Below are 23,418 nucleotides of genomic sequence, written 5' to 3'. Positions count from 1 at the left end.
CGTCAGATGCTGCCACTTAATGTTAATACCATCTCTCCAGCACACACACACACACACACACACACAGAAAAAAGCTAACAGTAGATTCTCAAGAAAGTAGACCTGTTGAATCATGGAGAGATGTCTGGCTGTGGTTCAGAATAAATTTCATCTGTTGGATTTATGTTTGTCACATGGGTGGTAGAGCTGCACGATTCTGGATAAATTGAGAATCACACATTTTTTTTTGTTTCAAATAGCTAGAAATCACGATTCTCCCTCAATACTGAACAGACAACTAAACAGCAGTAACATTTCATTTACTGGAGGTTCTTACAAAATGTGTATTGCTGCAGTCTATCCAATTTTTTTTTATTAATTTGAATGAATTATTTTAGTAAATCGGTTTGAATGAATGATTCAATCACTGCAACCGAAATCGAATTGCGGTAAAGCAGCTCCTGTGAGTCTATATGGGTGTTTGCTTGGGTGTCATTGCTAGGAAATTAGGGATGGTGATTTGTTCCCATTAATAGACCTGGTATCAGATGCGTTTTGGTCGATTGGATCACAAGTGGACAACACTAAATACAGGTGTAAACGGGGTCTAAAACGCTTTGTCCACTTTCCACTACTTCCAGAGGTAGAAAACGCATTCGACGCAAAAAAACAAACAAAAATAACGACTTTATTCAACAATTTCTTCTCTTCTGTGTCAGATCTCCTACGCTATTCGCGTTGCAAACACGGTACAGCGCTTCCGGGTTCATAGTAAGCCGGCATTCTGGCGTAAAACCCTGGAGTGCTGCACTACAGTTACTATGCAAATCGCGTAGGAGATCTGACACAGAAGAGAAGAAATTGTTGAATAAAGCCGTTTTCTTGTCGCTTCATAACAATAAAGTTGAACCACTGGAGTCACATGGACTATTTTAACGATGTCTTTACTACCTTTCTGGGCCTTGAAAGTTGCAATGACGTTGTTGTCAATGAAGGGTCAGGAAGCTCTCGTATTTCATCAAAAATATCTTAATTTGTGTTCTGAAGATGAACGAAAAGGTCTGACGGGTTTGGAACGACATGAGGGCGAGTAAATAATGACAGAATTCTCATTTTTGGGTGAACTAACCCTTTAAACCAGATGCTAATTCACGCTGCTCTTGGTGGATTGTGTTGGTCATTATGGAAATGATCCGGCTGAGTCTGTGTTCGTTAATTTGCTCGTCGTCAGTAAAACACGAGCAGAACTTTACACTCCCGTCAGTGCTTTTATGGGATTGTGCTCTCACACTAATTTGCATCTTAAGAGTGCTAATTAACATCTTAACAGTGACTTTGTATTACTAGGTTAGCACCGCGATTGATCAACGACTTATTAAAAAACCTTCCTGAGAAAGGAGGACAGTCCTCTTGTGTTTAAATGTAAGGTGTGTCAGTAGTTTATTGTTAGTGAATGTTGTATATGACAGTTGAAAAGGGTGCTTGTGCTGGTTTATTAATGTTCATTGTCTTCACTTAACGAATGAGATGCAGCCAGTTGCCAAGGATACGGCATCTCCTTCTCCACTCACTCTGTCCCCAAAAGACTCTGTTCACTTAAAGGAACAGTACATCACACATTTACTCTCTGTCATGAAGTTTGGAAAACAAAAGGAGAATTTCTGAAGACTTTTTATGCGGCTTTTTCCATCTGACAAGTTCATAGTGATCGTGTATGTCATCATATGTCTCAAAAAAAAAAAAAAAAACACTATGAAAGAGCCATCAACGTTTTCTGAAGTCATAGAGTAACTTCAGGGGAAGATTTGTGAATAACATCTTCAGGGATGTGATGATACCGTATTTATGCGGATTTCTATATTTTACGACCTGAGAAGGATGACCCATGGGAATTAAGTAAATCTGAGGAAAATATTCTTTTATGTGACTTTAGAAGACTTGGAAAACAGTGCATACATATGTAATTTTGACTGAACTATACATTTGGGATAGTTAACCCAAAATGAAAATTCTGTCATAATTTACTCACCCTCATGTCGTTCCAAACCCATAAGACTTTCGTTCATCTTCAGAACACAAATGAAGATATTTTTGGTGAAATTGGAAAGCTTTCTGTCCCTCCATTGACAGCTACGCAACTACCACTTGTCTTTGACGCTTCAAAAAGTTAAAGAGATTGTTAAACTAATCCATATGTTTTGAGTGGTTTAGTCCAAATTTTCTGAAGAGACATGATCGTTTTAGGGTATATGATGAACAGATTGAATTTAGTCTTTTATTCACATCTAAACATTAATCAGTAAAAATAAACAGAAGCTCAATTGACCCTTCGCTAAGCCCCGCCCTCCTTAGTTACTGTTGCTACGCCTGTCAAGCTTTTGTGCCTGGCACGTCTATTACAGTATGTATGCACCGGTTTCAGACATTCCCAAGGAGATAATTAGTCATTTTTGGCGAACAGGTGAAAATCTGAGAGAGCAAGACAAAAGGGACTGCAGTATGCATTCGAGGGATATATCCACGACATGATATGCAAACGATTAGAGAATAATTTCATCAAAATTGAAGCTAAAGCCTAGATCGTTAGGTCCCAGCGCAAGCAGCAGCCGCCTCATACGCTGACCATTCAAATAGGAAACACACAAATTGAGGAACAGCTATGTGCATGCACAGCAGGGTGGGTGAAATTTGAAAATATTCTAATATTTATAAATCAAACAGCTTATCTATAAGTATTGTGGAATAAACACAAGACATTAGCCTGACCACTTTGCAATGATAACATTCTCCCGCTTATATTTTTAGTGCGCCAGGCTAACGTTACTGCTCACACGTCGTGGGTCACATAAGTGACTACTGTTATGAACTGATTAAGTTTGCATACCAACCGTTTCCTTGGAGATCTCCGGCAAGCTCCCTGGTTTACTTTTACTAGAACTAACACCGGGAGAGTCGCGATCGGATTGGGGTACTAGTTTAGCCGTCGATTAACAAAGTGCTGAAATATAATTTTAAGTAACGTTAAGTTATGTCAGTGAGCCTCTGTCTTGCCTTTAATCACACTGCTTGATCCACGAGCTGGACAATAACTTTATTTTAGAGCTGCTATAAAGTCAAAACACTTTACTTTTAATTTCCTATTATCAATGTAAAGCTGCTTTGGAACAATCTACATTGTTAAAAGCACTATATAAAGATGACGCCCGGCATTTCTCCCCTTGGGTTTTAGGTTTCGGGAAGGGAACAAAATCCACCACCCCGTCCCAACTTTGAGGATACCAGGTATCAGATTTGCACAATCCATACACACAACGCTTCAGCATGTTTCCCTCGCTCGAAAGCTTGCCAGACCTCCCGCGCCTAGTTACGGTTGCTAAGCCACGATTGGCCTGTGGCGGTTTTCAGGCGTGGCTTAGCGAAGGGTCAATTAACCTGCTTGATGTGTGAGAACAAACCTCGTGCAGAAGCTCAAACGTGCTGCGTAACACGAGAATGAACCTCATTGGTTCTTGCAGAAGTTCAAACGTGCTGTGTAACACAAGAATGAACCTCATTGGTTCTTGCAGAAGTTCAAACGTGATGCGTAACACAAGAATGAACCTCATTGGTTCTTGAAGAAGCTCAAACGTGATGCGTAACACGAGAATGAACCTCATTGGTTCTTGCAGAAGTTCAAACGTGCTGTGTAACACAAGAATGAACCTCACTGGTTCTTGCAGAAGCTCAAACGTGATGCGTAACATGAGAATGAACCTCACTGGTTCTTGCAGAAGCTCAAACGTGCTGCGTAACACAAGAATGAACCTCATTGGTTCTTGAAGAAGCTCAAACGTGATGCGTAACACGAGAATGAACCTCATTGGTTCTTGCAGAAGTTCAAACGTGCTGCGTAACACGAGAATGAACCTCACTGGTTCTTGCAGAAGCTCAAACGTGCTGCGTAACACAAGAATGAACCTCATTGGTTCTTGAAGAAGTTCAAACGTGCTGCGTAACACGAGAATGAACCTCACTGGTTCTTGCAGAAGCTCAAACGTGCTGCGTAACACAAGAATGAACCTCATTGGTTCTTGCAGAAGTTCAAACGTGCTGTGTAACACAAGAATGAACCTCACTGGTTCTTGCAGAAGCTCAAACGTGCTGCGTAACACAAGAATGAACCTCATTGGTTCTTGAAGAAGCTCAAACGTGCAGCGTAACATGAGAATGAACCTCACTGGTTCTTGCAGAAGCTCAAACGTGCTGCGTAACACAAGAATGAACCTCATTGGTTCTTGAAGAAGCTCAAACGTGCTGCGTAACACAAGAATGAACCTCATTGGGTCTTGCTGAAGCTCAAACGTGATGCGTAACATGAGAATGAACCTCATTGGTTCTTGAAGAAGCTCAAACGTGCTGCGTAACACAAGAATGAACCTCATTGGTTCTTGAAGAAGCTCAAACGTGATGCGTAACACAAGAATGAACCTCACTGGTTCTTGCAGAAGCTCAAACGTGATGCGTAACACAAGAATGAACCTCATTGGGTCTTGCAGAAGCTCAAACGTGCTGCGTAACACAAGAATGAACCTCATTGGGTCTTGCAGAAGCTCAAACGTGCTGCGTAACACAAGAATGAACCTCATTGGTTCTTGAAGAAGCTCAAACGTGATGCGTAACACGAGAATGAACCTCATTGGTTCTTGCAGAAGTTCAAACGTGCTGCGTAACACAAGAATGAACCTCATTGGTTCTTGAAGAAGCTCAAACGTGATGCGTAACACGAGAATGAACCTCATTGGTTCTTGCAGAAGTTCAAACGTGCTGTGTAACACAAGAATGAACCTCACTGGTTCTTGCAGAAGCTCAAACGTGATGCGTAACATGAGAATGAACCTCATTGGTTCTTGCAGAAGCTCAAACGTGCTGCGTAACACAAGAATGAACCTCATTGGTTCTTGAAGAAGCTCAAACGTGATGCGTAACACGAGAATGAACCTCATTGGTTCTTGCAGAAGTTCAAACGTGCTGCGTAACACAAGAATGAACCTCACTGGTTCTTGCAGAAGCTCAAACGTGATGCGTAACATGAGAATGAACCTCATTGGTTCTTGCAGAAGCTCAAACGTGCTGCGTAACACAAGAATGAACCTCATTGGTTCTTGAAGAAGCTCAAACGTGATGCGTAACACGAGAATGAACCTCATTGGTTCTTGCAGAAGTTCAAACGTGCTGTGTAACACAAGAATGAACCTCACTGGTTCTTGCAGAAGCTCAAACGTGATGCGTAACACAAGAATGAACCTCATTGGTTCTTGAAGAAGCTCAAACGTGATGCGTAACACGAGAATGAACCTCATTGGTTCTTGCAGAAGCTCAAACGTGCTGCGTAACACGAGAATGAACCTCATTGGTTCTTGCAGAAGCTCAAACGTGCTGCGTAACATGAGAATGAACCTCATTGGTTCTTGCAGAAGCTCAAACGTGCTGCGTAACATGAGAATGAACCTCATTGGTTCTTGCAGAAGCTCAAACGTGCTGCGTAACACGAGAATGAACCTCATTGGTTCTTGCAGAAGCTCAAACGTGATGCGTAACATGAGAATGAACCTCATTGGTTCTTGAAGAAGCTCAAACGTGCTGCGTAACACGAGAATGAACCTCATTGGTTCTTGAAGAAGCTCAAACGTGCTGTGTAACACAAGAATGAACCTCATTGGTTCTTGCAGAAGCTCAAACGTGATGCGTAACACAAGAATGAACCTCATTGGTTCTTGAAGAAGCTCAAACGTGATGCGTAACACAAGAATGAACCTCATTGGTTCTTGAAGAAGCTCAAACGTGCTGCGTAACACGAGAATGAACCTCATTGGTTCTTGCAGAAGCTCAAACGTGCTGCGTAACACGAGAATGAACCTCACTGGTTCTTGCAGAAGCTCAAACGTGATGCGTAACATGATAATGAACCTCATTGGTTCTTGAAGAAGCTCAAACGTGCTGCGTAACACGAGAATGAACCTCATTGGTTCTTGCAGAAGCTCAAACGTGCTGCGTAACACGAGAATGAACCTCACTGGTTCTTGCAGAAGCTCAAACGTGATGCGTAACATGAGAATGAACCTCATTGGTTCTTGCAGAAGCTCAAACGAGAATGAACCTCACTGGTTCTTGCAGAAGCTCAAACGTGCTGCGTAACACGAGAATGAACCTCATTGGTTCTTGCAGAAGTTCAAACGTGCTGCGTAACACGAGAATGAACCTCATTGGTTCTTGAAGAAGCTCAAACGTGATGCGTAACACGAGAATGAACCTCATTGGTTCTCGCTGAAGCTCAAACGTGCTGTGTAACACAAGAATGAACCTCATTGGTTCTTGCAGAAGTTCAAACGTGCTGTGTAACACAAGAATGAACCTCATTGGTTCTTGAAGAAGCTCAAACGTGCTGCGTAACACACGAATGAACCTCATTGGTTCTTGAAGAAGCTCAAACGTGCTGCGTAACACACGAATGAACCTCATTGGGTCTTGCTGAAGCTCAAACGTGCTGCGTAACACGAGAATGAACCTCATTGGTTCTCGCTGAAGCTCAAACGTGCTGCGTAACACGAGAATGAACCTCATTGGTTCTCGCTGAAGCTCAAACGTGCTGCGTAACACAAAAATGAACCTCATTGGTTCTTGAAGAAGCTCAAACGTGATGCGTAACATGAGAATGAACCTCATTGGTTCTCGCTGAAGCTCAAACGTGATGCGTAACACGAGAATGAACCTCATTGGTTCTTGAAGAAGCTCAAACGTGATGCGTAACACGAGAATGAACCTCATTGGTTCTTGCACGTCATGCTTGAGCTTCCATTTACCACAACTGATGTGTGTTGAAGAATGTTTATATGTGAATAAAAGCCTAAATCGAATCTGTTCATCATATAAACCGATCGAGTCTCTTCAGAAAATTTGGACTAAACCGCTCAAATCATATGGATTAGTTTTTTTTTTATCTCTTTATGAACTTTTTATCAAAGTGGTTGCTTGGACTGTCAATGGAGGGACAGAAATCTCTGCAGATTTCATCAAAAAGATCTTAATTTTTTTTCTGAAGAAAAACGAAAGTCTTACAGGTTTGTAATGACACATAAGGGTGAGTAAATGATGACAGAAGTTTCATTTTTGGGTGAACTAACCCTTTAATGTTTTCTACTCTGTCTATTTATGTCTGCTTGTCTGGTTTTCCTCTCGTCCTTTGCAGAAACACAGTATACTGTCAGAGAAGGAAAGAGAGCGAAGAGGATAGAGGCAGATAGAGATGTGATTATCTCCGTGATCGTCTGTGGTGATGAGGGCACAATGACATTAATCCACATTAGTGTGAAATATAGACCATGCTTTCAGAGAGTTCATGCTCTCCATTTGCATTATCCATTAAACACTTTACCACACACACAGCGTTTATGATGATGACTACATGCATTTTATTAGTCACATCTGAGTGCACATCTCTTCTGAGTTATAGTATGTCACATATGTTGTAACTCTTCTGGATTTAGAGTCTGATATCCATGCGGGAACAGGGACGTTCATCCAGCTTGGCTGAAAGTTAAAAAACCCTTAATGTCTGAAGGTTATTTGACTGTGAATGTGGGGCAGTTGGAAGATAGATCACTAGTTTTAATGATTTCGGCTTGCAAGGGTGTCCTCGATGGTTGATATGATGCTAAGTGGTTGCATGGTGGTTGCCAAAGGATTTAAGGGTGTGTTTCACACACAACTATGTAACTCGCTGATTAACTACCATACCATGCACCATTTTGGGAAATTAACCAGCTAGTCATGACTGTTTCCCAAACTGTAGTAACATGGTCGCACCTCCATCGCTTAAACCATATTGGTTCAACATTACAGGACTGACGTTAATGACATCACGCACAGGTGGAGGAGTAATAACTTCTGCTAATGAATCTATTCGAGATCACCGAGATGCAGCGGTCACGAACATGGCACCTAATAATGACTGCTTCACTGTTTTTGTTCCATGTCATTTTGTTTTACGTATTTGATGTTTGTTCATTTTACTCAATTTTAGTATTTACTATTCTCTTCAAAAACACAGCTGATTGTTGTCATGCTGAAATATATGGATTATTTATACATGTACAGTACAGGTCAAAAGTTTAGAAACATTACTATTTTTAATGTTTTTGAAAGAAGTTTTTTTCTGCTCATCAAGCCTGCATTTATAAAAAAAAAAAAAAAAAAGTAATATTGTGATATATTCTTACAATTTAAAATAATTGGTTTTCAATTTATTATACTTTAAATTATCATTTATTTCTGTGATCAAAGCTGAATTTTCAGCATCATTACTCCAGTCTATCACATGATCCTTTAGAAATCATTCTAATATGAGGATTCATTACCAAAGTTGGAAACAGTTCTGCTGCTTAATATTTTTCATAACCTGTGATACTTTTTTAGGATACTTTGATGAATAAAAAGTAAAAAAAAGAAAGAAAAAGAAGCTAATTTTTTAAAAATAGAAATCTTTTGTAACAACAATATACACTACTGGTCAGTCATTTGGGGTCAGTCATTTTTTTTTCTTTCTTTTTTTGAAATAAATCAATACTTTTATTCAGCAAGGATGTGTTAAATTGATAAAAAGTGATAGTAAAAAAGATTTATATTATTAGAAAATATATATATATATATTTTTAATAAATGCAGTTCTTTTTTACCTTTTATTCATCAAATATTTTAGGCAGCAGAACTGTTTCCAACACTCATAATAAATCAGAATATTAGAATGATTTCTAAAGGATCATGTGACACTGAAGACTGGAGTAATGATGCTGAAAATTCAGCTTTGCATCACAGGAATAAATTATTTTTTAAAGTATATTCAAATAGAAAACTATTATTTTAAGTTGTAATAATATTTCACAATATTACTGTTTTGTTTTTTGTTTTGTTTTCTGTATTTTTGATCAAATAAACGCAGCCTTGATAAGCATTAGAGACTTCTTTCAAAAATATATAAAAAAACGTAATGTTTCCAAACTTTTGACCTGTACTGTATATACAGTATATTCAAATAAAATAAAATATACAGAATTTTAGCTTGCTTATTGTGCCCAAGACCATGATCTATTAAAGGCCACGTGCCATTTAACAAGAAACTAATGCCCATTAAGTGGTGGGTGGTGATTTTAATGCCGTCTTAAATCCTGCATTTGATAAATCTCACCCTGATACAACAGCTAACCCATCTTCTAAGTGATTGAATAAATGTATCACTGAACTTAATATAATCGATCTTTGGAGAATTCAGAATACTACATCTAAGGACTTCACTTTTTTTTTTCTAACAGTCATAAGACTTTCTCCAGGATAGATTACATATTTCTCAGCCCATCTCTAATTTCATCTCACTCCTCCATTTCTATATTATCAGCAGTGTTGTGTAATGTTCACCTTTCCAACATTAAGACCAAAGCCCCTAGGATGGCGTTTTAACACATCAATTCTAAGTAATCAGATGTTCATTAATTCGCTGAAAGATCATATTTCTCGATATTAATACATCTCGCGATGTAGACCCTCAGATACTGTGGGAAATGACTACATGTGTTATACGAGGATTCTGTCTATCTTTTTCTTTTACTCTTGTCAAAGCGAAAACCCGCCAGTTTACACAATTAGAAAGTAAGACCCAATTATTACAAACCTTACAAAAACAAGAAAATTCTGTTCAACAAGCTCCACGATTGTCCTCCTTAAAAGAATATGATTTTCTTTCACAATCAAAGGCAGAGTTTATTTTACATAGAACCAGGCAAAAATATTATTTCAGATCGGAGAGACCTAGCCACTTATTGGCCCTCAGGTTGAGGGAATGCGAGTCTAAGGCATTTATCAGTGCAATGAAATCTTCCGATGATCAGGTCACCACGAATCCTGTGATAATTAATGACATATTTCAAGATTTTTGCACAAATTTATACAAAGCCGAAACCGATTTTGATGAATCAATCTGCAAAGAGTATCTAGGTAAATTTAGTACTGCCCCGGATCCCACGGGTGGAGAAAGACTCTTTGGAGACCCCGTTACATTCGGAGGAGCTCCATGAATCACTAAAAAGTCTTCAAAAGGGCAAGTCACCAATTCCCTCCTGAATTGTATGGGATTTGGTTGGGACTCTCATGCTTGATTCGTTTAATTTTGCAATTGAGCACGGGGCATTTCATAGAGATCAAAAAACATCTTTGATATCATTTCTTCTTAAAAAGGAGAAAGATCCGCTAGATTGCTCCAACTACAGACCAGTATCACTCATCCCATGGGATTTTAAAAGTTTATGCTAAAGATCTTGCATCTCGCATGTATTCATAGCTTAATTAAGGAGGACCAAACCGGTTTTATTAAGGGGCGTCACGCATCCGATAATATGCGTCGACTTTTTCATGTTCTTGATTTTGCAGACACTCATCCGAGCCCTTGTGCGGTTTTTCACTTGACGCAGAAGAAGCCTTTGACAGGCTAGAGTGGAACTATATGTGGGCAGTTCTGCAATGGTTTGGTGAACATTACATTTCTGTGATTAAGACACTTTACCTCTCACCTGAGGCATCAGTCTTAACTGGTAATATTATCTCCCCCCCGTTCCCTCTACAGCGAGGAACGAGGCAGGGATGTCCACTCTCCCCCTTATTGTTTTGTTTATCCCTTGAACCACTAGCACAAGCCATTAGGAAATCTGAAGTAGCACAGATTAAGACTCACGACCATAATCATATTATTTCGCTGTTTGCTGATGACATTATTTTATATTTAGATCACTTTGATATGTCAATAACCGGTATAATTAAGGAATTCGATCGCTTTAGTAGTTTATCGGGATACAAGATAAACTGGACCAAATCTGCTTTAATACCAATTAACAATGTTAAGGTTAATTATCCTATCCCCTCATTCATTCCTATTAAAGATTATTTGATCTATTTGGGTATTACCATATATTTGGGTATAAACATCCATAAGATTGCCAGGGACAATTTTAATAACATTTTAGGCAAGATCAAGAGTGATACTCAAAGATGGAATAATCTTAAAGTCTCTCTTCAAGGCCGAATCTTCACAGTCAAAATGAATTTGTTACCTCGTCTTAATTTTTTTCTTTTTTCTATGCTGCCGCTTTCAACGTCATCCATAGAGCATACATAACCCCTTATAAGAGGTTCAAAATGAAACCGCAATCAACCTTTAAACGTTGTATCAGTGATTTCAGGCCCAAAAAAAAAAGCATCACATTCATCTAATCTTTCCTAACGATCCGCTAGCTGCCCGCCCCATAAGCATGCCGTCAAAAAAACGCGTCTCTGTAGGCAGCCTACTGAGCCTAGGGTCTGAGATCTGCACACAAAAACAATTGGTTTCACCAACCACTCAAAACCAAAACAAATAGTGTTCCAACCAATCACCGACAGGGGGGAGGGTGTTGTGAGGTTTTGTGCTCGTGCACGGCTGCACGCGAAGTCGGAGCTGAAGAAGAAGCTGGCTCAAAAAGGCTTGTCTTTACTGAATTGGCTCGTGCATTTTGTTTCGGGCTTCAGAAATGTGGCGTAATTTCCGGTAAGGGTGGATAGTGAGCATTGATGCGCCCTGATTTTTGCAGTGCATTGTGGGATTTTTTAGGGAGCATGTGCACTTGAAGGATTTTGCGATTGAGACAGCCCTAATAATGGCCGACTCCCTGATCAGTGTCTTGACTACTGAAGAAGAGAGCTGACTGAGAGACACACCCTAAGAGGACAAAGGCAAACAGGAACTAAACAGGAAACGCTGAAACAAGTGAAACAGAAAATACACTTCAAAACAAAAGTCCATAAAACCAGACAAAGAAACAGACAACCCCTGAACCCGTAACACTAGTCATATGTTCATACTTTTAAACTGAATAAATTCAGAAAAGTGTATTTTGAAAATCAAAAAGTAAAATCAAACGATGCAAATAGTTTATAATAAGAAATGCTATGATATTTTTTGAGTGCAGAAATCTTACTGGTTTCATTTATGACTGACAAATATGCATCACATTAAGTTTATTAGTTTGTTTGGGTTAAAACTGTGTAAACTGCATGAATAGCAAGTTTATATGCGATTCAAATACATAAATCTTAAATTCAGGCTTACATTTTTTGTGTATTATTATTATTATTGTAATTATTACTACTCTTATTATTGTTGTTGTTAGCATTACATCAGACATCGTGCTCTTTAGAGTTCAGAATCTGTTGTCGATTGCAGCTGATAACGAAAGCAGACGGAGGGGTTTGACATTACTAACAGCTCGATGTTGCTTGACTTGCAGGTGTTGAACCCCATGGGCTGGGACGCGTTCGGGCTGCCGGCTGAGAACGCTGCCATCGAGCGAGACCTGGACCCAGAGGCGTGGACCAAAAGGTGCCGTTTCTCCACTCGATTAGTCACAGCCCTCACTGACGTTCAACTACACACACAACTACACACACATAACGATCCGTCACACGGGTTCCTCACCAGCTCTTATTGTGTGTCCTCCAGTAACATGGAGTCCATGCGGAAGCAGCTGGACAGCCTGGGGCTCTGCTTTAATTGGGAGCGGGTGAGTGAGCGGAGGTGGATGAACACACACTCAACAGATGTGGGAACTGACCTGTGTTAACTTCGCTGGCTTACATCATTGCATCAGTTCACATCAGGAGTTTTTCCTCAGACACACATTCCCACACTGCGTTAGAGGCCATGCTGTATTTTGAGCACTAAAGGGCATTGTTAGTCACCATGTGCATCACAGCTGTATTTATTAATTTCTTACAATAGTGACATCATCATCATCATTCTGAATCCGATCTGGATGTAGTCTGAGACAAAAAAATTGGTTTTCTCAGCCTTTTTCTCAAAATGTTGCTTTTTTTTTATGAAAATTACTCAAATTCAAGTTGTTGATAAAAAAAAGACTGCAAGAAGCTAGAATAAAACAGTTTTTATAGTTTAAAAGCAGAGGGTCTGTTCTTTTTTTTTATGTATTTTGTGTTCTAGGGACCAAGAACATTTTGTAAAATGATCAAAAACACTGGCGAGGAAAGAGTTAAAGTGTGCTACCGATGTTCATTCGCCAACTCTATAGATAAAGCACAAAGAATTTACAACATTTTTAGTACAATCTTGTTCTCAGTATAATGTGATGTATATGGCAGATTGGCACTGTTTATCGCACACTTTATCATTTATGATCAAAGTGGTGCATTTTCGAAGCCATAAACGAGAAACAACTTTAAATAAAACAGATCTACTGTTATAAAAATATGAGAACAAAATAACACTGTTGCATTATTAATATGAGCAGTGATTTCTGAAAAAGAAATGGCCAATTTAAACAGAATATGACCGTCTCAAATAACCCACAGTGTCGGGCATTGCGTTTGAGCTGAAACTGAAGAGTGAATGAACGGTCGGTAAACTGAAGCGCTTTGCTAGCTGGTTAATATTCTCAACCAAACACGTCCTATATGAGATTAATCAGATAAAGACAACATAAAAGTAATCTTACAATTTACATCTGCTGAAAAGGACGCCCAAAAATTAGCTTTCAGTCAGATTGTGTTTGGCTGCAGTACCAAACGCTTCCACTAGAGGAAAGACTGCGTACACCCAGGCCGATCTGCCGGCGATTTGATTTGGCCCTGCAGCTCAGGCTGGACACCTGTACATTCTTCTATCCTGCTTCTGTTACAAATCTGCGGGGACCAATCACAAACTGGCTTATCCACCTGGCGCGCTATTGGCGGGTTCAATCCAATCCAGTTCCTTTTAACCTCTCGACGATGCTCAATGGCTTCTTTAGTTTAGCGAACAAATGGCTCGAGTGGGTGTAAGTACCACTCACTTTCGTGTTTGTTTTGCACAACCTGCAAAAATCGCTGGATGCCATTGCTTCTGCAAACCGCTGATCAATGCTCCAAACCAACACGTTTGTTGACGCGTTTCCTGCCTGGAGTTTTCGCTGCAAAGCACGTCACCTGGATCGTTGGTCTGATTGGTTGAAGGACTATCCAATTGCGTCCAGAGTCATTTGATCTACGCCCGTTGATCACGCCTCTTGTGCAGTGGAAAATACAGAGCAGCCTCCCCAGACTAATGTTCAGTCTTAAAAGACTGAGCTTGATCTGGTGATAGCCAGACTATTTCCAGGTATCACTGCCTTTCAAATCCAGTTTCACTTCACCGGTCTGGAAGGCATGCTGTCTAACGCTAACCAATCAGACCTCAGGTACCGCCCATAATGCCTCAATAATCAATCAGAAAAATTGACAAATATATTTTTTAAAGTCAGGGCGATGATCGTTTTCATGATCGATCTTCGCTATCACATCCGAGTATTCGAGGACTCAATCCCTAGTATTGACCAATCGGATTTATCATTTATAATTAAAAGAGCCTTTAGAATTGATTGTTTTGTGCTAATTTACGGAAACATTTATTTAATGACAAAATAAAAGCCATAAATAGTTTAAGCCATAACCAAATCTCTTCTGTACATTAGGATTTAAACCCAGAGCATATTTGCCGGTTCACAGCAGGATTGAGCTGGACTGTATCTATAGCGAAGCTGATCTGATGAGCAGATCTGAGCTGGTGCCAGACGTGACACTCGGAGTTCAGTTTGATCTAATCGGATTAGAGAATGTCTTCTTAATGCTTTTAGAGTTTGTTAAGTGATGCAGACTCTGGCTGTCTAAAGCTCAAGGCTGCTTGGGTTTAGTCACATTACCATAGAGACCAGACCGAAAAAGAGATTATCATCAAAGTGGACATTGGGTTCTTCTTCACCTCTTGGTGACCTCTATTCTTCCGGCCCAAATACTCAATTTGGGACGAGTCTAGACTGCAGAGTCTTTATGGTTTCAGACTGCTTTCCCAGTTTTGTAGTATTTTGTGACACTACACTCCTCTATATGGAAGATGTTCTTATACCAGAAAATGCCTGAACTGTTTACCGGTAATTTTTGAAAATGTCCTGGTCACACATGATCTCTAAACGGTAATTTACCGGTAAAGACTGTATGTGTGAAAGGGGCTCGTGAAATAACTCAAAAGGTTAGGAAGCATGGGAGTTATGTAGGGGCAAGTGTTAAACAACCCAAAACTCCTTTATATTTGAGCTCTGCTCAATCTGGAGTTTCGAAATAAATGAAAAGAGATTCATAAATACACATTTGCATGTAGCCTATTTGTAAAAGCCTATTTGGTATAAATTAGTATTTGACTATAAGACAAATTTCAAGCATTTAACCCTTTAAATCCCAAAGGTTTTCATAGTTTTTATCCAGACTTTTTACTAGTGGATTGTATCTCTATGGCTCGGTCTGACGAGTCATTCAGATTTGTATTTGCCCTGTCGGTATTTTCACTGATCCATTACAATTATCACTAACCCTAAAACAAAATGATACATTTTACTTTTAGAAATATCTTTCTTTTTTTTCTTTTTTTTTGTTGAAAACGTATTGTTTTGCTCTGTATATTGTCTTTTTGCTCTGCCTTCCATCTATGGGTTTGATTTTTTTTATATTTTTTTTTATATTGGTTTATAGTGGTTTTATATTGAAATGACTTCTTTCTTTGAATGTGGTTTGGTCTAATCTTTTGACAGGAGATCACAACCTGTCTGCCTGATTATTATAAGTGGACCCAGTATCTGTTCCTCAAGCTGTTTGAGGCTGGACTGGCCTATCAGAAAGAGGTGAGTTGGTTTTTCATCTACGGCTGAGAAACACACTCTTGTCTATGTCTGGTGTGGTGAACTGCACTATTCATGTTTCTGTTGTTCTCACTAAATGACATAAATGACTCTTGAGCCCGACGCAAATCTAAAATGGGTTGGTCTGAAGTAGCTTCATTACTCATAGGTGTGGTTTGGGCGTAACGTGAAGTAAACCAATCAGAGCGACATCTCACATTCCCTTTAAGAGCAGGCGTGCTTGTTTCATGGCGGATTGCTATTATAACGGCGGATTTGCCAGGCGCACGCCAGGAGCGGTTCACAGCCGAGGAGACCGACGTTCTCGTCAGGGCCGTAAAACACAGAGAAGTGACATTGGGGATGGAGAAACACACCCAAATTAGCTTCAGTTAAACAGGCGTATAATAATTTGTGTAAATGTGTAAGCTAGATTTATGCCTATTTTTTCACATCTTCTTGGACACCACAATGATTTCCCTCGTGTGGAATATTTTTCCTTGTAATTATGTATGGTTTGCAAAAATGGCAACTGCTGCGTCTGTGTAGATGAGAGAAGCAAAGTGTATGCGCGTTGTGCACACGCTACATTGATTATGGCCAAGCATGCGCCCTCAAAATAGCATCTGAACGCGCCACTGACTTTAGACGAGGTTTTTCCTGGTCTGTGGCGGAATTGTTTTCTGAAACTGCAAAATAGCACCAGGGAACGTTTGCGCCGGAAACACGCCTCCTCTTTTCGCTGAACCGCCCCCGGGAGCGCAAGTTCATTCCCTAATTTACCGACGTGCGTCTGTGGAGGGAAAAGTCTGCTGTGCGTCGGGTGCAAAATAGGAATAATACATGCATCGGTGTGCAAAGTCAATTGCGCTGGGTGCAAGATAGGGCCCCTAATCTTCATTATTCTTTGGTTTTTATTCAGCCATTATTAGCCTTTATTCTGACATTGCATGGCTTGCCCATCAACACCACTTTCATCCCACTAATAGACCTATTATCTGAAGTCTTTCTAGAAAACACAAAAGCATTTTCTTGGGCCCCAACCAATTAGATTATGAAATGGAAAAGTTTCTGGCGCAACAAGTGCATTAAACCTTCAATTAGCATCAAGCTACATAATAAGATTAATATTACGCTTTTACACAATACTCACTTTAAACAACCATTGAGTGTTTGTAAAAACATCCGATTGTGATCTAATGTGGATTTCAGTCATATAATAGTTTTGAAATATGTTATGTTTAGCATTTTATAACCAGCTAATTGTTATACCTGCTTAGCATTTATAATGAAAACATCCATTATTGATTTGAAAATACTCCAAATCGCATGAAAATCACACACAAATCATATACTATTGTAATCATGTGTTTATTAGCTCATTGTTTCACGTGTAGAAATGTTTCTTTGGGTGTGAGGAAGTTTACAGGGCATCTTCATCCTGATTATGGTCACGTAAGATGATTGACAGCTCTAGACCGAATAAGCGCTCGCTGAGGTCATAACTCACGCAAGCCAGGAACAGGACAGACGGACAGCGCTCTGTTCGAGGTTTCAGCTCTTCAGGTCGCATAATTCAGTGGGAAATGAGTAGAAATTATATTCTGTATGACGAAATAAGTGAGAATAAATCTTTTGGACTAAGGGCCCTAATGGACGCTGTTCAGTGCAGCTGTGTGAACACCTTTACAGTCTATGATGAACACATATAAACCGTGACTGAACATGAGTGCGTGTTTTTATTCTATTCAAAATATCATAAATTACAGATGGATTATTTTACACTCCTGACCTATGATTAAACCGCTTGTTAAAAAAATGCAACTTGATCCTTCAGAATTAGTCAATTACAGGCCGATCTCGAATCTACCTTTTCTGTCAAAGATACTAGAAAAGGCAGTATCTTCACAACTATGTTCCTTTCTAGAAAGAAATGATATCTGCGAGGATTTTCAGTCTGGATTTAGACCGTACCATAGTACTGAGACTGCTCTCGTTAGAGTAACAAATGATTTGCTCTTATCATCCGATCGTGGTTGTGTCTCTCTATTAGTGTTACTCGATCTTAGTGCTGCGTTTGACACCATTGACCACAACATTCTTTTAAATAGACTAGAAAACTATGTTGGCATTAGTGGAATTGCACTAGCATGGTTTAAATCATACTTATCTGACCGTTATCAGTTTGTAGCAGTAAATGAAGAGATGTCTTATCAATCACAAGTTCAGTATGGCGTACCACAGGGCTCAGTACTAGGACCGCTGCTGTTCACTCTGTACATGCTGCCATTTGGAGATATCATTAGGAAGCATGGAATTAGCTTCCACTGTTATGCCGACGATACTCAGCTCTATATTTCTTCAAAACCTAACGAAACTTACCAATTCACTAAATTAACAGAATGCATAGCTGATATAAAAAATTGGATGACTCGTAATTTCCTACTTCTAAATTCTGAAAAAACAGAGATTCTAATTATTGGACAAAAAACTTCCTCACGTAATAACCTAGAATACTGTCTAACACTTGATGGCTGCTCTGTTAAGTCTTCGTCGTCGGTTAGGAACCTGGGTGTGCTCTTTGATACCAATCTTTCATTTGAAAGTCACGTGTCTAGTATCTGTAAAACCGCATTTTTCCATCTTAAAAATATATCTAAATTACGTCATATGCTCTCATTGACAAATGCGGAACAATTAGTCCATGCGTTCATGACCTCAAGGCTAGATTATTGTAATGCTCTACTGGGTGGTTGCCCTGCACGCTTAATAAACAAACTACAGCTGGTTCAAAACGCAGCAGCTCGAGTTCTTACCAGAACCAGGAAGTATGACCATATTAGCCCGGTTCTGTCAAAACTGCACTGGCTCCCTATTAAACATCGCATCAATTTTAAAATATTGCTGATTACTTACAAAGCACTAAATGGTTTAGCTCCGCAGTACTTGAGCGAGCTCTTAACGCATTATACTCCTTCACGTCTATTGCGATCTCAAAATTCCGGCCAGTTGATAATACCTAGAATATCTAAATCGACTGCTGGCGGTAGATCCTTTTCCTATTTAGCACCAAAACTTTGGAACAGCCTTCCTACCATTGTCCGGGAAGCAGACACACTCTGTCAGTTCAAATCTAGATTAAAGACACATCTCTTTGACATAGCGTTCACATAATACATTATAGACTTCTATAATTCAATGTTAGGCTGCATAGATTAGGTCAGCTGGAACCGGGAACACTTCCCATAAATCCTGATGTACTTGTTACATCATGAGAAGAATGGCATCTACGCTAATTTTAGTGTCTTTGTTTATCCCAAGGTTTTCCCGCAGCCTGGCGGATCCAGGCCGTTTCCAGATCTGATGAAGGACCTTCGCCTGGACCCGGTGTCAACGCAGTGCTGAAGTGCCAACTAGTCTCTCCCTATGGAGGATCCCTTTCCCACTCTACAGATAACGCGTCGTCGGGAAAACTCAATTTGCGTATCTACCCCGAATTGATAAAATAAAATAAAATTCTGAATCAAAACTATAAGGAAACACCAGTAATTTGTTTAGGTTTGGTTTGTAGGGAATTCCAAACCTGCACACATATATTCAAACGCACATAACTATAGAACCCGTTCTTAATGCGCATCTGAACGCCATCAGCGTTTCTCACAGGTTCGCTAAAGTCTGTGTAGAGAGAATGGTGTCGTCTTGGCGGCCCCTAATTTAAAAACAAATGATCGTTGCGACGGAAGCGAATCAATCAAAACTAACTTTAGCCGGAAAATAACTTTATTAAAGAACCGCTATAAAGCCAAAACAATCTTACGTTAAATTATACATTTATCTCTGTAAAGCTGCTTTGAGACAATCTACATTGTTAAAAGCGCTATATAAATGAAAATGACTTGACTTGACCTGACATAAATTAAGATGTTACTGTCATGGACCTGAGTTTTATCATAAACGGTGGTGAAATATGAAGCTGGAGTCTTTAATATTTCTAATGATGCTCTGATATTTTTTATGATGTTTGAAGGAGTAATGTTGAATGTAAGTAATATAAAAAATAAAAAATTAAGTTTTAATGATAAATGATAAAAAAATACACTTCTGTTCAAAAGTTTGGGATCACTGTTTTTTTTATGTAAAGAAACTGACACTTTTATTCAGCAAGGATGCATTAAGTTAAAAGACACGTGTGTTACAAGAGGTTTCTATTTAAAGAAATGCTGTACTTTTGAAAAATTGCGGATTCCACCAAATATGAAGCAGCACAACTGTTTTCAAGACTGATAATAATCAGAAATGTTTCTTGAGCAACAAATCAGCATATTAGAATGATTTCTGAAGTAAAGTTATGATGCTGAAAATCCAGCTTTGATCACAGGAATAAATTAAATTTGACTATTTTCACATAGAAATCAGTTATTTTAAATTGTAATAATATTTCACAGTATTACTGTTTTTTTTTTATCAAATAAATGCAGCCATGGTGAGCAGAACAGACTTTTTTCAAAAATATAAAAAATCGTACTGATCCCGAACTTTTGATCCCTGTGGTTCCTGCGATAGGACACCTGTGTGAATTTGAGGAGAAATGACTTCATACATCCGCTAAAAATCACTTTGACACCTGCTGATTAAAACCCATTGTCCCAAATGATGAATACAAGTCCATTTTAGTGAATAGAAAAGATCTTGCAGCATCATTGACAGATTCCACTTGGTTTAATATTAGCATCTAACGAAATGACATTTAATTTTCCTGGGGCCCTGTGTGCAGGCGCTGGTGAACTGGGACCCCGTGGATCAGACGGTTCTGGCAGATGAACAGGTGGATGAAAGCGGTCGCTCGTGGAGGTCTGGAGCTCCCGTGGAACAGAAGCTTCTAAAGCAGTGGTTCATCAAAACCACAAACTATGCCAAGGTACGACAGCCTGAAGCGGTCTGATCCTAGAAACACACTCTATACTTTAGTGTGTAATGTTGCTGTTTGAGCATGAAAAAGCTCTGCAAAATTACAAAGAAATTCTCTATATCAGTGTCAGTGTTTCTGAACTCCCTGAAACGCCTCCATTGTAGTCTTGAGTTTTCTTCCGGGAACGAACGCGTCACAATATTCCTCATTTAAATAATTCATACGCAGAATAAAGGGGCGGGGCCTGGTTGAGTTAGTTAGTAGTGTGTTGAAACTGGTGGTTATGGAAAGTGGCAGGACATTTCCCAAACACACTCGAAGCGCTCGACCAATCACAACACACTGATCCAGCCGACCAATCAGAGCACAGTGTGCTTTTCAGAGGGAGGGGCTTCATAGAGACAGGAACTAAACAGAGCGTTACTGACAGACTGGGAAGAGAGGAGATTAAACAATGGAGAATACAGGGAAAATAACGTGTTTTTGAACATTCAAGCATGAAAACCTGTTCTAGTTGAGCCCAAAAACAAAAAAGGGCATACTAGGCCCCATTCAAGAAGCTTTGATGGAAAATTAGAAAAGTTCTGTAAATCTCAATAAATATACAATTTTATATTTAATTTAATTTTCTTCTGTACATTAAATGAATGATTTGCAAATGAAACATGACTATGGTTTGAAGCCAGTTTTGAGTTTTCTTTGTGGTGAATTGGTCAGACCAGTTCATAAATGAGTCAGAATTGTTTATTGATGGAGACTTCGGTGTAGCGCTGAAGCAGATGACTGCTTGAAATAACGTCTCCAAACCGGTCGATCGTAATCCCCTGGAAAATACACTTGGGAACTTAAAGACAAGCTAAAGTTTAACATGGAAGAGGAGAAGCAAAAAAGGGTTAAAAAATAAAGCAGGCTCGACACGGGAAAAAGGAGAAGCAAGACAACTGAAGATATTGACGTGGCGGAGACGGTAATGGAAATAATGGCGATGCCCGGGAAAGCAAACGAAGCAGTAGCTAGCTCTGGTTTACAGGCCATTCGAGACGAAATACCATCGTTTAGAACAGACTTCAAAAATGATATGGGTAATAAAAATTATACTTAATCTAGCTAAAAAGTAGCTATAACAGATTGAGTGTATTTTCACTGAGGGTAGAGTATTGAAGAAACTGCAATTAGAGAAACAAGCTGGAGTTTGACCCCAGGTTTTGAGCCGGCCAGGGTAGACGAGAGATTTAAACAATGGGTTTGGAGAGGAATCACATCTCACTGTTCAGCCATTTCTTATGGGAAATTATGGGAAGTTATCAGGCACTTTCAAATACATTTGGACCAGAAAAGCAGGATTTTTATAGATATTTGCAGGTCAGAGATTATTTTAACAAAAAAATTAAAAGTACATTGACGTAAGATTATCATTTAATTACAATATTTTCAAATGCGTACACATTAGAAGATAGCAAAAAGCTGGTTTCAAGATTGTATGGAAGTATGGAAGCATCCAAGGCCCATTCCTCAATATACAATGGGAGAAAGAGTCTGACTCACAAATAACAGACTGAGATATCTGGACAGATATATGTGTGATACAGGCAAATACCACAAACTCAAGATCCTGGAGGGAATTTGGATGGAAGAATTTGGCACGATTTTTTTATAACTCCCAAGTTAACAGCACTACACACAAGCACACAGAGCCGTGGCTTTAGCTGGAGGCAATGTGAAACCCCGATGGCTAATCATTACCATAGTTTCTGGGCCTGCCCAAAAATAAAATTGTTTTGGCAAGAAGTAGTGGCAGAGATTGGGAAAATAATGGGAGTAGAGGTTGATTTTTTGTTCACTACATTATATTTAGGTTAAAATACCAGAAAATGTTTTGGACAAGGATAAATACTTATTAAAAATATTGTTAGCAAGCAGTAGGAAATTAATAACCCGTAAATGGTTGCAGGTTGACCCTCCAACAAAGGATCAATGGCTAGGGATCGCAAATGAAATATACAGGATGGAGAGACTTACATTAAGGCTCAAATCTGAAAAATGTAACAAGTATTGGGGAAAATGGATTATGTATGTAAACCATTGAGGAAAGTGTGATATTATATATCAAGATGTACTGATATTGTAGCATCCATGATAACTTTGTGTTCTTTGTTCCAATAAAAAAACGAAAAAAATTGTTTATTGATCAATTAGTTTGAATTTGAATTATTTAATTTATCTTAAAGTCCTAATCCAGCATTGACAAACCACTAGAAAGTCTGTGGAAAAGTCAAAGGTCAAAAAGGTAAAACAACAAAAGGGAAATTACAATCTTTTCAAGGAGTTCATAATAATTCAGAACAGCATGTATTCTAACGAGACATTCAGATTTGGCAATCATATTATCTCAATGACAACAAAGTACTTTAGTACGAATCCAAATGAACATGTCGACCATTTATTATTGTACAATATCTGCTTTAGGGAAGCTGGCTAGAGTGCACTCGATCTTAATTATACTTCCTCTATTAAAAAATAAATAAATAATCCACCCACACAATAACTGGTTAAAAGTCCTGTGAGTCTAAACCATTTGAAGCACTCAAGCTCTCACACGTCTGTCTGTGCTGAGGATCTGAAAGCTTATGAGACCCTCGAGTCCAAATGTTCACGTTTACAAGATGCCCGTACATGAACGACTACGACGTGATGACTGTCATGTTGGAAGCCAAAAGGAATTGGTCATAAATAAGTTTAAACTGTGAAATTCAGTTTTGTGTTCTGCTAATGAAC

The 23,418-nt window shown here is 39.1% G+C and overlaps 1 protein-coding gene across 1 annotated transcript in view; it reads left to right on the top strand.

Moving 5' to 3' along the window:
- lars2 (leucyl-tRNA synthetase 2, mitochondrial) overlaps positions 1–23,418 on the top strand; it is a 110,169-nt gene that overhangs the window by 21,621 nt on the left and 65,130 nt on the right. Inside the window, exons 4-7 of the mRNA XM_084435413.1 lie at positions 12,324–12,415; positions 12,536–12,596; positions 15,648–15,737; positions 20,509–20,652. Coding sequence (XP_084291539.1) covers positions 12,324–12,415; positions 12,536–12,596; positions 15,648–15,737; positions 20,509–20,652 — 387 coding nt within the window. The remainder of the gene's footprint in view (positions 1–12,323; positions 12,416–12,535; positions 12,597–15,647; positions 15,738–20,508; positions 20,653–23,418) is intronic.

This window comes from Rutilus rutilus, assembly GCF_951802725.1.
Source record: "Rutilus rutilus genome assembly, chromosome: 17".
Classification (NCBI taxonomy): Eukaryota; Metazoa; Chordata; class Actinopteri; order Cypriniformes; family Leuciscidae; genus Rutilus; species Rutilus rutilus.
This window is presented reverse-complemented; position numbering and strand designations above follow the sequence as displayed.